General features: G+C 51.0%; 2 protein-coding genes across 7 annotated transcripts in view; one reads left to right on the forward strand and one right to left on the reverse strand.

Annotated features, from left to right (window-relative positions):
* Nucleotides 1-9,716, reverse strand: part of FANK1 (fibronectin type III and ankyrin repeat domains 1) — a 196,009-nt gene extending 186,293 nt beyond the window's left edge. For both annotated transcript variants that reach the window (XM_063962235.1, XM_063962234.1), the window contains exon 1: nucleotides 9,617-9,716. In XM_063962235.1, coding sequence (XP_063818305.1) covers nucleotides 9,617-9,716 — 100 coding nt within the window. The remainder of the gene's footprint in view (nucleotides 1-9,616) is intronic.
* The window catches only part of DHX32 (DEAH-box helicase 32 (putative)), a 251,606-nt gene continuing 244,269 nt past the window's right edge, over nucleotides 9,412-16,748 (forward strand). The window contains exon 1 of one of the 5 annotated variants that reach the window (XM_063962228.1): nucleotides 9,412-9,541. The gene's annotated coding sequence lies outside the window, so the exon portion shown is untranslated. The other 4 variants (XM_063962230.1, XM_063962229.1, XM_063962232.1 and 1 more) reach the window with 4 other exon arrangements.

A 16,748-nucleotide genomic window follows, 5' to 3' on the forward strand; every position in this document is an offset into this window, starting at 1 on the left:
GGCGACAGGGGGGGTCAAAGGGGACACCTATACCGGGCCTCAAGGATCAGAGGGGCCCCAAGGATACGTCACTTAGTTCGGGATGGGTTGGGGAATGCAGCATGGCGTCATTGGGGAAAGATAGACTGTGGGGTGTGTGTGTGTGTATATATATATATATATATATATATAACTAGGTGATTCATCGCGCCCTATGGGCGCTCTTCACACCGTCGCAACGGGCTACGCCCCCTTCACCCTTGCACGCCCTTGGGTCGTGCAATATTGTTATTATATGAAGTATTACCGCCAATCATAATTTTGTGGGGGGTGCCGTGGGAGGGGCGGCTGCGGGGGTGCCACGGATGCGGGGTTGCTGCAGGTGGGGAAGGGACAGGGGTGCCGCAGGTAGAGGGGCGGTTGCAGGGGTAAGGCTGTTGCGGGGGTAAGGCAGGTGGGGGAGAGGCGGTTGCGGGAGTCTTGCGGGTGGGGGAGGGGCGGTTGCGGGGGTGGCGCGGGTGGGGGAGGGGTGTGGGGCGGTTGCGGGGTGCCGCGGGTGGGGGAGGAGCGGGTGGGGCGTTTGCGGGGGTACCGCGAGTGGGGGAGGGGCGGGTGCAGGGTGCAGCAGGTGGGGGAGGGGCGGCTGCAGGGGTGGAGCGGGTGGGGGAGGGGCGGCGACGGGGGTGCATATATATGTATAGCAGTAACCCTGTACAGTACATGCACGCAGTGTCAGGGGAGCTCACTCAGCCTGGTGCTGGAGCTGCCGCTGCTGCGTTTCTCCTTTCAGTGGACCCAGTGGCCACCCCCAGTCCTCGAGAGATTTTGTGAGGCCAGCAGCTGAAGCGGGTACGAGGCCGCCGGGCGTGAGGTGGGGGAGGACGGAGGAGGTGGTGGCGGCTGCGGGGCCAGAGCGGGCTGTGCACTGGGGACGGGCTGACTCCAGTCAGCGGGGAGGCGAGTGATACGGGCGGGTCCGAGGGAGGCCTCAGCTGCAGCGTCCGCGCATCATTTTCCAAGGCAGGGTGGGGAGAGCGGAGGCCGGGACAGCGGAATAGGTGAATCCCCCCACCCCCATCATCTTCATATAGCATACTGTGCGCGCTCCCGACGCCCGCCTGTCACATCATGCCCTGCATCCAGCCACTGACTTTGTGACTCACGCTGCGTTAGCGACACAGTCACAGAGTGACAGATCTGGGCTAATATATAGGAGATATGAGGGGGCCCCAGAGATATCACTGTACCGGGCCCCAAGATTATGGTTTCCGGCTGCTTACAGTTCCATTAAATTTTTAAACAAAGCTTAATAAAAAGATATAATAATAATAATAATAATAATAACAATAATAATAATAATAATAATAAAAAATAAGAATTTACTTACCGATAATTCTATTTCTCGTAGTCCGTAGTGGATGCTGGGGACTCCGTAAGGACCATGGGGAACAGCGGCTCCGCAGGAGACAGGGCACAAAAGTAAAAGCTTTAGGATCAGGTGGTGTGCACTGGCTCCTCCCCCTATGACCCTCCTCCAAGCCTCAGTTAGGATACTGTGCCCGGACGAGCGTACACAATAAGGAAGGATTTTGAATCCCGGGTAAGACTCATACCAGCCACACCAATCACACTGTACAACCTGTGATCTGAACCCAGTTAACAGCATGATAACAGAAGGAGCCTCTGAAAAGATGGCTCACAACAATAATAACCCGTTTTAGTTAACAATAACTATGTACAAGTATTGCAGACAATCCGCACTTGGGATGGGCGCCCAGCATCCACTACGGACTACGAGAAATAGAATTATCGGTAAGTAAATTCTTATTTTCTCTGACGTCCTAAGTGGATGCTGGGGACTCCGTAAGGACCATGGGGATTATACCAAAGCTCCCAAACGGGCGGGAGAGTGCGGATGACTCTGCAGCACCGAATGAGAGAACTCCAGGTCCTCCTCAGTCAGGGTATCAACTTTGTAGAATTTTGCAAACGTGTTTGCCCCTGACCAAGTAGCAGCTCGGCAAAGTTGTAAAGCCGAGACCCCTCGGGCAGCCTTCCTTGTGGAATGGGCATTTACATATTTTGGCTGTGGCAGGCCTGCCACAGAATGTGCAAGCTGAATTGTACTACACATCCAACTAGCAATCGTCTGCTTAGAAGCAAGAGCACCCAGTTTGTTGGGTGCATACAGGATAACAGCAAGTCAGTTTTCCTGACTCCAGCCGTCCTGGAAACATATATTTTCAGGGCCCTGACAACATCTAGCAACTTGGAGTCCTCCAAGTCCCTAGTAGCCGCAGGTACCACAATAAGCTGGTTCAGGTGAAACGCTGACACCACCTTAGGGAGAAACTGGGGACGAGTCCGCAGCTCTGCCCTGTCCGAATGGACAATCAGATATGGGCTTTTGTGAGACAAAGCCGCCAATTCTGACACTCGCCTGGCCGAGGCCAGGGCCAACAGCATGGTCACTTTCCATGTGAGATATTTCAAATCCACAGATTTGAGCGGTTTAAACCAATGTGATTTGAGGAATCCCAGAACTACGTTGAGATCCCACAGTGCCACTGGAGGCACAAAAGGGGGTTGTATATGCAGTACTCCCTTGACAAACTTCTGGACTTCAGGAACTGAAGCCAATTCTTTCTGGAAGAAAATCGACAGGGCCGAAATTTGAACCTTAATGGACCCCAATTTGAGGCCCATAGACACTCCTGTTTGCAGGAAATGCAGGAATCGACCGAGTTGAAATTCCTCCGTGGGGCCTTCCTGGCCTCACACCATGCAACATATTTTCGCCAAATGTGGTGATAATGTTGTGCGGTCACCTCCTTCCTGGCTCTGACCAGGGTAGGGATGACCTCTTCCGGAATGCCTTTTTCCCTTAGGATCCGGCGTTCAACCGCCATGCCGTCAAACGCAGCCGCGGTAAGACTTGGAACAGACATGATCCTTGCTGAAGCAAGTCCCTTCTTAGTATCTCTTGAAGTTCCGGGTACCAAGTCCTTCTTGGCCAATCCGGAGCCACGAGTATAGTTCTTACTCCTCTCCGTCTTATAATTCTCAGTACCTTGGGTATGAGAGGCAGAGGAGGGAACACATACACCGACTGATACACCCACGGTGTTACCAGAGCGTCCCTGCTATTGCCTGAGGGTCTCTTGACCTGGCGGAATACCTGTCCAGTTTTTTGTTCAGACGGGACGCCATCATGTCCACCTTTGGTCTTTCCCAACGATTCACAATCATGTGGAAGACTTCCAGATGAAGTCCCCACTCTCCCGGGTGGAGGTCGTGCCTGCTGAGGAAGTCTGCTTCCCAGTTGTCCACTCCCGGAATGAACACCGCTGACAGTGTTATCACATGATTTTTCGCCCAGCGAAGAATCCTTGCTGCCATTGCCCTCCTGCTTCTTGTGCCGCCCTGTCTGTTTACGTGGGCGACTGCCGTGATGTTGTCCGACTGGATCAGCACCGGTTGACTTTGAAGCAGAGGTCTTCCTAGGCTCAGAGCATTGTAAATTGCCCTTAGCTCCAGTATATTTATGTGGAGAGAAGTCTCCAGACTTGACCACACTCCTTGGAAATTTCTTCCCTGTGTGACTGCTCCCCAGCCTCTCAGGCTGGCATCCGTGGTCACCAGGACCCAGTCCTGAATGCCGAATCTGCTGCCCTCTAGTAGATGAGCACTCTGCAGCCACCACAGAAGAGACACCCTTGTCCTTGGAGACAGGATTATCCGCTGATGCATCTGAAGATGCGATCCGGACCATTCGTCCAGCAGATCCCACTGAAAAATTCTTGCATGAAATCTGCCGAATGGAATCGCTTCGTAAGAAGCCACCATTTTTCCCAGGACTCTTGTGCATTGATGCACTGACACTTGGCCTGGTTCTAGGAGGTTCCTAACTAGCTCGGATAACTCCCTGGCTTTCTCCTCCGGGAGAAACACCTTTTTCTGGACTGTGTCCAGAATCATCCCTAGGAACAGCAGACGTGTCGTCGGAATCAGCTGCGATTTTGGAATATTTAGAATCCACCCGTGCTGTCGTAGAACTACTTGAGATAGTGCTACTCCGACCTCCAACTGTTCTCTGGACCTTGCCCTTATCAGGAGATCGTCCAAGTAAGGGATAATTAAGACGCCTTTTCTTTGAAGAAGAATCATAATTTCGGCCATTACCTTGGTAAAGACCCGGGGTGCCGTGGACAATCCAAACGGCAGCGTCTGAAACTGATAGTGACAGTTCTGTACCACGAACCTGAGGTACCCTTGGTGAGAAGGGCAAATTGGGACATGGAGGTAAGCATCCTTGATGTCCAGGGACACCATATAGTCCCCTTCTTCCTGGTTCGCTATCACTGCTCTGAGTGACTCCATCTTGATTTGAACCTTTGTATGTAAGTGTTCAAAGATTTCAGATTTAGAATAGGTCTCACCGAGCCGTCTGGCTTCAGTACCACAAATAGTGTGGAATAATACCCCTTTCCTTGTTGTAGGAGGGGTACTTTGATTATCACCTGCTGGGAATACAGCTTGTGAATTGTTTCCAATACTGCCTCCCTGTCGGAGGGAGACGTTGGTAAAGCAGACTTCAGGAACCTGCGAGGGGGAGACGTCTCGAACTTCCAATCTGTACCCCTGGGATACTACTTGTAGGATCCAGGGGTCCACTTGCGAGTGAGCCCACTGCGCGCTGAAACTCTTGAGACGACCCCCCACCGCACCTGAGTCCGCTTGTACGGCCCCAGCGTCATGCTGAGGACTTGGCAGAAGCGGTGGAGGGCTTCTGTTCCTGGGAAGGAGCTGCCTGCTGCAGTCTTCTTCCCTTTCCTCTACCCCTGGGCAGATATGACTGGCCTTTTGCCCGCTTGCCCTTATGGGGACGAAAGGACTGAGGCTGAAAAGACGGTGTCTTTTTCTGCTGAGATGTGACTTGGGGTAAAAAAGGTGGATTTTCCAGCTGTTGCCGTGGCCACCAGGTCCGATGGACCGACCCCAAATAACTCTTCCCCTTTATACGGCAATACTTCCATGTGCCGTTTGGAATCTGCATCACCTGACCACTGTCGTGTCTATAAACATCTTCTGGCAGACATGGACATCGCACTTACTCTTGATGCCAGAGTGCAAATATCCCTCTGTGCATCTCGCATATATAGAAATGCATCTTTTAAATGCTCTATAGTCAATAAAATACTGTCCCTGTCAAGGGTATCAATATTTTTAGTCAGGGAATCCGACCAAGCCACCTCAGCTCTGCACATCCAGGCTGAGGCGATCGCTGGTCACAGTATAACACCAGCATGTGTGTGTATACTTTTTAGGATATTTTTCTGATAAGCATGTGAGCGCCTTATCCACCCTGAGGGGTGTTTCCCAATGCGCCTTAACTTCTGGCGGGAAAGGGTATACCGCCAATAATTTTCTATCGGGGGAAACCCACGCATCATCACACACTTCATTTAATTTATCTGATTCAGGAAAAACTACAGGTAGTTTTTTCACACCCCACATAATACCCTCTTTTGTGGTACTTGTAGTATCAGAAATATGTAACACCTCCTTCATTGCCCTTAACATGTAACGTGTGGCCCTAATGGAAAATACGTTTGTTTCTTCACCGTCGACACTGGAGTCAGTGTCCGTGTCTGTGTCTGTGTCGACCGACTGAGGTAATGGGCGTTTTAAAGCCCCTGACGGTGTTTGAGACGCCTGGACAGGTACTAATTGGTTTGCCGGCCGTCTCATGTCGTCAACCGACCTTGCAGCGTGTTGACATTATCACGTAATTCCCTAAATAAGCCATCCATTCCGGTGTCGACTCCCTAGAGAGTGACATCACCATTACAGGCAATTGCTCCGCCTCCTCACCAACATCGTCCTCATACATGTCGACACACACGTACCGACACACAGCACACACACAGGGAATGCTCTGATAGAGGACAGGACCCCACTAGCCCTTTGGGGAGACAGAGGGAGAGTTTGCCAGCACACACCAAAACGCTATAATTATACAGGGACAACCTTATATAAGTGTTTTCCCTTATAGCATCTTAATATATTATAATATCGCCACACAAAATGCCCCCCCTCTCTGTTTTAACCCTGTTTCTGTAGTGCAGTGCAGGGGAGAGCCTGGGAGCCTTCCTAGCAGCGGAGCTGTGTAGGAAAATGGCGCTGTGTGCTGAGGAGAATAGGCCCCGCCCCCTTTTCGGCGGGCTTCTTCTCCCGTTTTTCTGACAACCTGGCAGGGGTTAAATACATCCATATAGCCCCAGAGGCTATATGTGATGTATTTTTAGCCAGCATAGGTACTTTCATTGCTGCCCAGGGCGCCCCCCCCAGCGCCCTGCACCCTCAGTGACCGTTGGTGTGAAGTGTGCTGAGAGCAATGGCGCACAGCTGCCGTGCTGTGCGCTACCTTAAGAAGACTGGGAAGTCTTCAGCCGCCGATTTCTGGACCTCTTCTCTCTTCAGTATCTGCAAGGGGGTCGGCGGCGCGGCTCCGGTGACCCATCCAGGCTGTACCTGTGATCGTCCCTCTGGAGCTAGTGTCCAGTAGCCTAAGAAGCCAATCCATCCTGCACGCAGGTGAGTTCACTTCTTCTCCCCGAAGTCCCTCGTTGCAGTGAGCCTGTTGCCAGCAGGACTCACTGAAAATAAAAAACCTAACAAAACTTTTACTCTAAGCAGCTCTTTAGGAGAGCCACCTAGATTGCACCCTTCTCGGCCGGGCACAAAAACCTAACTGAGGCTTGGAGGAGGGTCATAGGGGGAGGAGCCAGTGCACACCACCTGATCCTAAAGCTTTTACTTTTGTGCCCTGTCTCCTGCGGAGCCGCTGTTCCCCATGGTCCTTACGAAGTCCCCAGCATCCACTTAGGACGTCAGAGAAATACAGGTTGAGTATCCCTTATTCAAAATGCTTGGGACCACACGTATTTTGGATATCGGATTTTTCCGTATTTTGGAATAATTGCATACCATAATGAGATATCATGAGGATAGGACCCAAGTCTGCGCACAGAATGCATTTATGTTTCATATACACCTTATACACACAGCCTGAAGGTCATTTAATACAATATTTTTAATAACTTTGTGTATTAAACAAAGCTTGTGTACATTGAGCCATCAGAAAACAAAGGTTTCACTATCTCACTCTCACTCCAAAAATTCTGTATTTCGGAATATTCCGTATTTCGGAATATTTGGATGTGGGATACTCAACCTGTAATAATAATAATGTAACTACTTTTAGATTTTTTCATAAATGCTTTGAGTAATGTACTTTGGTCTGTTGCAATCGCCTGTCTTGAGATGTTGAACATGACAGATTGCTGCAAAACATGCCCTGACACGATCCTTCTTACGTAGGCAGAATGCGGGAGACCCGTCCAACAGATTCACACTGGTGGGGTGTAAAGCTGGGTACACACATAAACAACGGTGCGATCCAGCGATGTAACAATATATTGCATCGCTGCCCACACTACACGATGTATCGTATAGCAACGCAATATATCGATACACGCCTCATGTCACAATACTGCGCCCTCCATTGAAATCTTCCCATTGGACATACAGAACATCAAATGGGATGATACGACCACCCACACACAATTCATCACATGATAAATTGGGTGGATTTGAGGGTACACACTGTGGTTATTGCAATCCGTCACGTATGGCGACATGTATCCAACTTATCCCTTCCGCAGAGCGGCAGAAGTACTAAATCTAGTGAAAAATGGAAATGCCTGGTTTTAACAAATAAGGGTTGTTAAATCGATAGTCAATAGGTCGACATGGTTCAAAGGTTGACTATGGCAAAGGTCGACGTGAGTTTTTCACATTTTCTTCTTAATTTTTTAAAACTTTTTCATACTTTACCATCCACATATACTACGATTGGAAACAGTAGCCTGCACGCAGCATGGTGAGCAAAGCAAGCCATACGAGGGGACCCAGTGCACTAATTGGGGTTCCCGCAGATTTTACAGAGTGAACGACACCAAACAAAGCAAAAACACCCATGTCGACTTTTCCCTGTGTCAACCTTTGTCATGTCGACCTTTTTCCTGTGCCGAACTATACCCCTTTCAGACTACCAACTATGAACACGGGTCACTGGCACATGAGCACACATAACCCGTGTTCAGGTGCGGTCTGAAAAGTTACAGGGGTAAAATACCGGGTCGAGCGAACCGATATTTCATCCCTGGTCGCGAGCAGGGTTGAACTCGTGTTCAACCCGGCTCGCTGTGCAGTGTGAACGGGAGCCGGGTTGATGCGACCCGTTTTCTGTTTACTGTGTGTGTACAGGCGGCGCTTGGAGATCTTGTGATCTCCAAGCGCCCCGTGCCCAATCCCCCCCTCCCTGTGTCCCCAACCCGGCAATATGCCGGATTGCAGACAGTGGCAGAGGGGTGCCTGAGGCGGGTCACACCCTGGGAACTCCTGTGTCAGGCTACCGGGTGCGACCCGCCTCAGTCGGTGTGAAAGAGGTACTAGTGACTCTCGACCCAGTTATAGGCCCTACACACTGGGCGATATCACTCAAAGATATGAACTATCCCATTCATTAATGAACGAGATCCCGTTCATATCTTTGAGTGTGGAGGCACAAGCGATGAACGATGCGCGGCCCCGCGCTCGTTCATCACTGGTGCCCCGTCGGCTGTGCATGCAGGTTAATATGGACGATCACGTCCATATTTGCCTGCACTTCTATGGAGCCGGGTGACAGGGTGAGTGAAGAAACTTCACTCCCCCCGTCACTGCCCCCCCGCCGCCGGGTCGGCCGTATCCGCCGTTGGGCAGCTCGGCGGAGGATCGTCGTGTCTGTAGGGCCCTTATGGGCCCTACTCACTGGCCGAGGTGCCCGACGGCCGATACGGCCGACGAGCGACCCGGCGGCGGGGGGGGGCAGTGACGGGGGGAGTGAAGCTTCTTCACTCCCCCCGTCACCCGGCTCCATAGACGTGCAGGCAAATATGGACGAGATCGTCCATATTGGCCTGCATGCACAGCCGACAGGAGACCAGCGATGAACGAGCGCGGGGACGCGCATCGTTCATCACTTAAGTCTCCACACTGAAAGATATGAACGAGATCTCGTTCATTTATGAACGAGATCGTTCATATCTTTCAAAATATCGGCCAGTGTGTAGGGCCCATTAGAGTTGACCCAATTATCCACACCCTCCTAATGCAGACATGTGATGGTCACTGGTCCATGCCTTGTTGCTACTGGAGAACTCTTGTGGCAGCTTAGAATTAATAAAACATATTGGACAACAGTAACTCCCTACTGCAAATATACACTAGGAAATAACATCTGTAAGAAGCAGTGCTACGACTTTACTAGCTGGCAGTAACTCCTGCTCCCCTGCAGGGTGATACAACAAGTATGTGCCTGCTGGGAATGGGAAGAAGGGTGTAGCAGCAGCAATCAGCAGCTCCCCTCCCCTCAGCTGTTTGCCATGCAGCAGCAGCAGCAGCAGCAGAAGAGTCAGAGTTTTTCTCCTCCCCAGCAGGGATCACACACACACAGGTAACTGATCTATAACAGGGTGTAATAATCTATATATGCATGCGGCAATACAAGCTGCTGCACCTGCACCATTACCTGCCGCCTGCATGTGGCCGAGTGCCGGGACTGTGAGTGCTGCTTCTTGCTGCTGGGTCCGGGTGACACGGATCCGGCCCTCCGGGGCTTGTTGTTGCATTGCGTTGTTATGGTGACCCCCGGGAGGGGACTGTACCTAGACACAGAGCCCAGTGACGGCGTCTTAATGGCTGTGCTAACATTACCCGGCTAGGGTCAGAGGAGAGAGGCTGGTAAAGTGGTGGCGGGGGACTCATAGTACATAGCTGTGTGTGGTGTTACAGTGGCTACAGGTGTTTGACAGAAATATTATATTAGGTTGGTCAGTTCGGGGCTCGAAAGGGACGGGGCTTGTGCGGAAAATGGGCGGAGTCTTGTTCAAATGTGCCCATAAAATTTACATATATATCTATATAAAAATGTTGTTTCTCTTACGTCCTAGGGGATACTGGGAATCCATTTAGTACCATAGGGTATAGATGGGTCCACTTGGAGCCATGGGCACTTTAAGAAATTGATAGTGTGTGCTGGCTCCTCCCTCTATGCCCCTCCTACCAGACTCCGTTTATAAAATGTGCCCGGAGGAGCCGGTCACGTCGCTGGAAGCTCCTGAAGAGTTTTCTGCATTTATTGATTTCAGGCAGGACTGGATGGCACCAGCCTGCCTGCTTCGTGGGACTTAGGAGGGGGAACGGCCCAACCTCTCTTAGGGTTAATGGTCCCGTTGCCTGCTGACAGGACACTGAGCTCCTGAGGGAACTATTCACAAGCCCCATCACGGCAAGCGTACATTCCTGCAGCACGCTGCCACCCCTGACAGAGCCAGAAGAAAGAAAAGTGGTGAATACTAAGCCGGCGTCCCGGTTAGCGGATCGCCGGCCATCATGGCAGCATGAGGCTATGGAGACGCACAGCTTCTACACGGTGTGGACTGCGTCTCCCGCTGTGTAAGGACACAGACGCTCAGCGGTGCAAGTATGCGGGTATGGGTGGGTACGGCGTACCCTTAAGAATTTCGCCGTGGGTACGCCGTACCCACACCGACGGGCCGCCGCTTGCTACCGCTGATGTGATGTGAGGGGAGGAGAGCGCAGCCTGCGCCTCTCCTGCCCTCAGTGTCTTCGTTCAAATCAGCGCCGCCCGTGAGCCAATCAGAGCTCGCGGAGCTTTGATTGGCTCATGGATCGGCGCTGAATATTGAACTCACCCGCCAGAGACTGAGGGGAAGGAGAGGCGCAGGCTGCGCTTTCCTCCCCTCACACACGAGAGACAACACAACAGCAGCAGCGGTGAGCTGGGGAAGGGGGGGGAGGCAGCACTGTGGGGGGCAATGTATACCTGGCACTGTGGGGGGCAATGTATACCTGGCACTGTGGGGGGCAATGTATACCTGGCACTGTGGCGGGCAATGTATATCTGGCACTGTGGCGGGCAATGTATATCTGGCACTGTTGTGGGCAATGTATACCTGGCACTGTGGGGGGCATTCGTGTATCTGGCACTGTGGGGGGCATTCGTGTATCTGGCACTGTGGGGGGCATTCGTGTATCTGGCACTGTGGGGGTCATATGTGTATCTGCCCCTCCCCCATATGTGTATCACGCCCACATTTTCATTGACCACGCCCCATATGGCATTTGGCCACACCCATTTTTTGCAGCGCCCCATTGAAGTACCTGTAAGACATTTTTTCTACTTGCACCACTGCAGACGCTGAACAGCGGACACAGTACCCAGACTGGCAACAAAGCCATAAAAGGAGTCTGTCTCCATTTTATGTACTTAGACACATCCTGCTCTTTTTTATACTGGCTGTAAGACCGCGCACCATTGAAGGGGTGGGGCTTCATTATGAGCTGATCCAGCAGCTCACCAGCGCCATTTTCCCTCTGCAGCTGACACAGACTCTGACTGACAGGGAGGCGCAGCTCCTCCGGAGAGCCTCCAGATTACCTAAGCGGTACCAGGGGGTCATAGCGGGGGGGGGGGGGGGGCAATTATTAGTGTATTAAGTACCTAATCTAGGTACTTAGTCTGCGACCCAGCAAAGCTTGGCATTAGCGTTAAAGGGCGCCGTGTGCTGGATACATACTCCCTCTGTGTCTCTCTTGAAGGGCTCTTTGTAGGTTAATTGTGCATTTAACCTTTTCCTGTGTGTGTCTGCTGTCACTATTACAGTATGTCGGGCGAAGAGTGTGTTTCATGTAAGGGACAGTGTTCCTCTTCCCCAGGGGGTTCTCTAGTGTGTACTCAATGTAGTGTCCCTTCCCAGGCTAGTGCGGCAGAATCAGCATGGCTGGACTCCATTAGGGGAATGATTTCCACAATCTCTACTAAGTTACCTCGGAATGAGAAAGAGACGCAATACTTAAGGCAATCTATGACTGAGTTTATGAAAAGAGACTCCGTACCCAAACCAGCGTCTCAGTCCCCTGCCATTTGTCCGCAAAAATGCACTTTGGCCCATGTCCTGCAGTCTGACTCTGATGATGAGGGGTCAGAAATGGAGGAGGATGAGGTGGACTCAGAGGTGGGGGAGGGTGCTCTGTCGCACGGAATAGAGACTCTCATAGAAGTTATCAGAGAAGTTCTAAATATCCCTGATAAGGTGACAGAGGAGAGTGAGGAATCGTATTTTAATATAAAAAAGAAATCCTCAGCCACTTTTCCTGTGTTAAAGGAACTAAATACCTTGTTTTAAGAACCGTGGGTTAATCCTGATCGGAAATTTCAAATCCCTAAATGGTTGTTAACATCCTTTCCTTTTCCTCCTGAGGACAGGAAAAAATGGGAAAATCCACCGATAGTGGATGCATCAGTATTCAGGCTTTCACGAAAAATTGTATTGCCTGTCCCAGGTGCAGCCTCCGTAAAAGACGCGGCTGATCGTAAGATTGAGACTATGCTCAAATCCTTGTATACAGCTGCAGGGGTGGCCCAGAGACCCACTATAGCATGTGTCTTCAACCTGTGGCCCTCCAGCTGCTGTGAAACTACACATCCCAGCATGCCCTGCCACAGTTTTGCTATTAAGGTATGCTAAAACTGAGGCAGGACATGCTGGGATGTGTAGTTCCACAGCAGCTGGTGGGCCGCAGGTTGAAGACCCATGCACTATAGCATGTGGGTGGATTATAAGAGACCTTGCCAAATGGCCGGGTAACCTGATTGAAGGGTTCGACACCTTGCCTCAGGAGGAGGTTATCTTGTTCCTACAGCATATACAGGACTCTGTGAATTTTATGGTGGAAGCCATAAAAGAAATAGGCTTACTTAATGCACGCACTACGGCTATGGCAGTGTCTGCACGCAGGGGTCTATGGCTATGCCAGTGGACTGCGGATGCAGACTCCAGGAAAGGTGTGGAAGGCCGCCCTTTCACAGGCGAGGCCTTATTTGGAGATGAACTAGACAAATGGATCTCCAAAGCTACTGCGTGTAAGTCCACATACCTTCCTTCTTCAGCTCCCCCAGCTAGGAAGGCCTACTCAGGTCCCAATTTACAGTCCTTTCGGACTGCCAAGTTTAGGGGCAAACTCAGAGGTTCTTCTACAGCCACCAGAGGCACTAGAGGTAAACAAGGTAAACCACGCAAACCAGCAACTGCCGGTTCACAGGAACAGGGCTCAAGCTCTGCTTCCTCAAAACCTTCAGCGATGCCTGGAAGACTGGCAGGTGGGAGCCCGGCTAAAATTCTTCAGTCACATCTGGACAAGTTCGTGCCAGGATCCCTGGGTCATAGATCTTATTTCCCAGGGCTACAGACTGGAGTTCCAGGAGCTCCCACCTCACAGATTTTTCAAACCAGGCTTACCAGTTTCACAAGAGGCAAGTATACATTTACAGGACGCCATTCAAAAACTGGTACAGACTCAGGTCATTGTTCCAGTTCCACCTCATCTGCAAAACAAGGGGTACTATTCCGACTTGTTTGTAGTACCGAAACCAGACGGTTTGGTAAGACCGATTCTGAACCTGTACTTATGAGTGTTCAAATTCAAGATGGAGTCTTTGAGAGTGGTGATCTCAGGTCTGGAGGAGTGTCTCTGGATATCAAGGTTGCGTACCTTCACATTCCGATCTGGCCGCCTCATCAGGCTTCTCTACGGTGTGCACTGCAGGACTGTGTCACTACCAGTTCCAGGCCCTGCCATTTGGTCTCTCCACGGCACCGAGGGTGTTCACCAAAGTGATGGCAGAGATGATGTTTCTACTTCGCAAACAGGGAGTGAACATAATTCCGTACCTGGACGATCTTCTGATAAAGGCACCATCCAGGGAGCGGTTGTGGACAGCATTGGCCTCTCAACCAGACTACTCCTGGATCACGGGTGGATTCTGAACCTACCAAAATCTCACCTAGGGGGTCATTCCGAGTTGATCGTAGCTGTGCTAAATTTAGCACAGCTACGATCATCTTCCCTGACATGCGGGTGGGGGGGGGGGGGCGCAGCACAGGGCTAGTCTGCCCCGCATGTCAGTCCGACCCCCCTCTCCGCACAAATACAAAAGCATCGCACAGCGGCAATGCTTTTGTATTTGTGGAGTAACTCCCGGGCAGCGCAGCTCCTGCGGCTGGCCGGGAGTTGATTGTCGCTGCCACTGGCTGCAGCGGTTGCGTGAGACGTCACGCGGCCGCCGAGGCCCGCCCCCCCAACGATCTGGCCACTCCTGCGTTGGACGGACTGCGTCCCCTAAACGGCGGCTTAACGCTACCGTCCAGCCCCCTCCCGCCCAGCGACCGCCTCTGTCTCATAGGTGATCGCTAGGCAACGACGGCTGCCATGCGCCGGCGCACTGCGGTGCCGGCGCATGCGCAGTTCCGACCCGATCGCTGCGACAAACTGCAGCGAGCAATCGGGTCGGAATGACCCCCCCTAGAACCAACATAGAGGCTTCCTTTTCTGGAAATGATACTGGACACAGAGTCTCAGAAAGTGTTCCTTCCCTTGGAAAAGGTATTGGTAATCCAGTATATAGTTCGGGCAGTCCTGAAGCCAACCCGGATCTCGGTGCATCTGTGCATTCGCCTTCTGGGGAAAATGGTGGCCTCTTATGAGGCGCTTAAGTACAGAAGGTTTCATGCGAGGCCCTTCCAGCTAGATCTGTTGGACAAATGGTCCTGATCGCATCTTCACATGCACCAGAGGATCAGTCTGTCCCCAAAAGCCAGGATCTCCCTTCTGTGGTGGCTACAGACTTCTCACCTAGTCGGGGGTCGAGGTTCGGGATTCAGAATTGGATTCTGCTAACCACAGACGCAAGTATCAGAGTTTGGGGAGCAGTCATCCAGGGAGTGCAGTTTCAGGGAAGATGGTGAAGTCAGGAAGTCATCCTTCCAATAAACATCCTGGAACTCAGGGCTATATACAACGCCCTTCTGCAGGGCTTATCTCTTCTTCAGAATCAGGCCATTCAGGTCTATTCGGACAGTGTGACGGCAGTGACGTACATAAACCGACAGGGCGGAACGAAAAGCAGAGCCACAGTGTCAGAGGTGTCAAGAATTCTCCTCTGGGCGGAAAAACACGCCGTGGCATTGTCGGCGATCTTCATTCCGGGAGTAGACAACTGGGAAGCAGACTTCCTCAGCAGACACGACCTGCACCCGGGGGAGTGGGCCTTCACCCGGAGGTGTTCCGGTGGTTGACACGTCGGTGGGGGTATCCACAAATCGACATGATGGCCTCTCGACTCAACAAGAAGCTCAATCGGTATTGTTCCAGGTCGAGAGACCCACAAGCAGTGGCGGTAGACGCTCTGACAACTCCGTGGGTCTACCAGCTGGTGTACGTGTTTTTTCCACTTCCTCTGATCCAAAGAATTCTAAAAAAAATAAAAAGGGAAAAACTTCAAGCAATCCTTATTGCTCCGGACTGGCCACGAAGAGCCTGGTATCCGGATCTTCTTGAGATGCTGCTTGAAGATCCGTGGCCTCTATCTCTTCGAGAGGATCTTCTGCAACAGGGCCCATTTGTCTATCAAGACTTACCGCGGCTACGTTTAACGGCATGGAAGTTGAACGGCTGATTCTAGCCAGGAGAGGGATTCCTGACAAGGTCATCCCGACTATGATCCAAGCCAGGAAGGTGGTAACGTCTAAACATTACCACCGTATCTGGAAGAAATATGTCTCTTGGTGTGAGAGCAGACAATATTCTGCGGTAGAATTCCATCTGGGACGTTTCCTTCTTTTTCTGCAGTCGGGAGTGGATGTGGGCCTACGTCTAGGCTCCATAAAAGTCCAGATTTCGGCCTTGTCTATTTTTTTTTCAGAAACATTAGGCTTCTCTTCCTGAGGTGCAGAAGTCCTTGAAAGGTTTGTGGTGGTGTGGACTAGATGGCGGTATCGCTCATGCGGTGATGGTGAATATGAGAGTGCTCAAAAAAATACTTAGCTGTGCCGTCTCCGGACGGAAAGTCAAGGGTGTTCAATGTTCAATACTTGATAGAGAGCTCAACCGTGTTCAAAAAATAGGAAAATGAAACAGAAGTATACAATGTGTAGTATTGTCACATGAAACAAAATGAGGCAATAACGTAGTCTACGGTTTTTGCCGATAGGCTAGTAGGCTTCACTAGGCAATGTGAATGGTCAGAGAATTGGTGATCTTTTTAAACCAACAAATTGAGACCGTGTTCTCATATAAACACACCTGACTTACAAAAAGACAGGTGTTGACATGCCCATAAAGGTATCTTTTCAAGATGTGACATGCTCTTTATCAATTGGTGGTTGAAGACCAGGATCTAAATGGTATCTGCTATTGTGAGAGAGGGGCGTACCTAACACTCACGTGAGGGACGGTCGATATCCTCATATAGCGGTTTCTTTCAAGGACATCGTTCCAAAGGGGTTATCATGGTGTTAAATATCCGATGTTGGAATACTCGACCCTATATGAAATGTGAAACAGAAGTACACAATGTGTAGTATATTTAAAAAACATGTGGTATCTTAGCCACTGTTTATAGGCGTACCTAATTTCAAAATTATCAGTATCTTTCTATGCTGGTAGTGAAACCATAGAATTCCTAAAAACACACCTTACTTACATAGAGACAGGTGTCTGGGCGCCCATAACAGTATCTTTCATGAGATATGGGGTTCTCTATCAGTCAGTGGCGGGTAGCCAAACTTAAAATAGTGAGG

The sequence above is a fragment of the Pseudophryne corroboree genome, chromosome 3, assembly GCF_028390025.1.
Source record: "Pseudophryne corroboree isolate aPseCor3 chromosome 3, aPseCor3.hap2, whole genome shotgun sequence".
Classification (NCBI taxonomy): Eukaryota; Metazoa; Chordata; class Amphibia; order Anura; family Myobatrachidae; genus Pseudophryne; species Pseudophryne corroboree.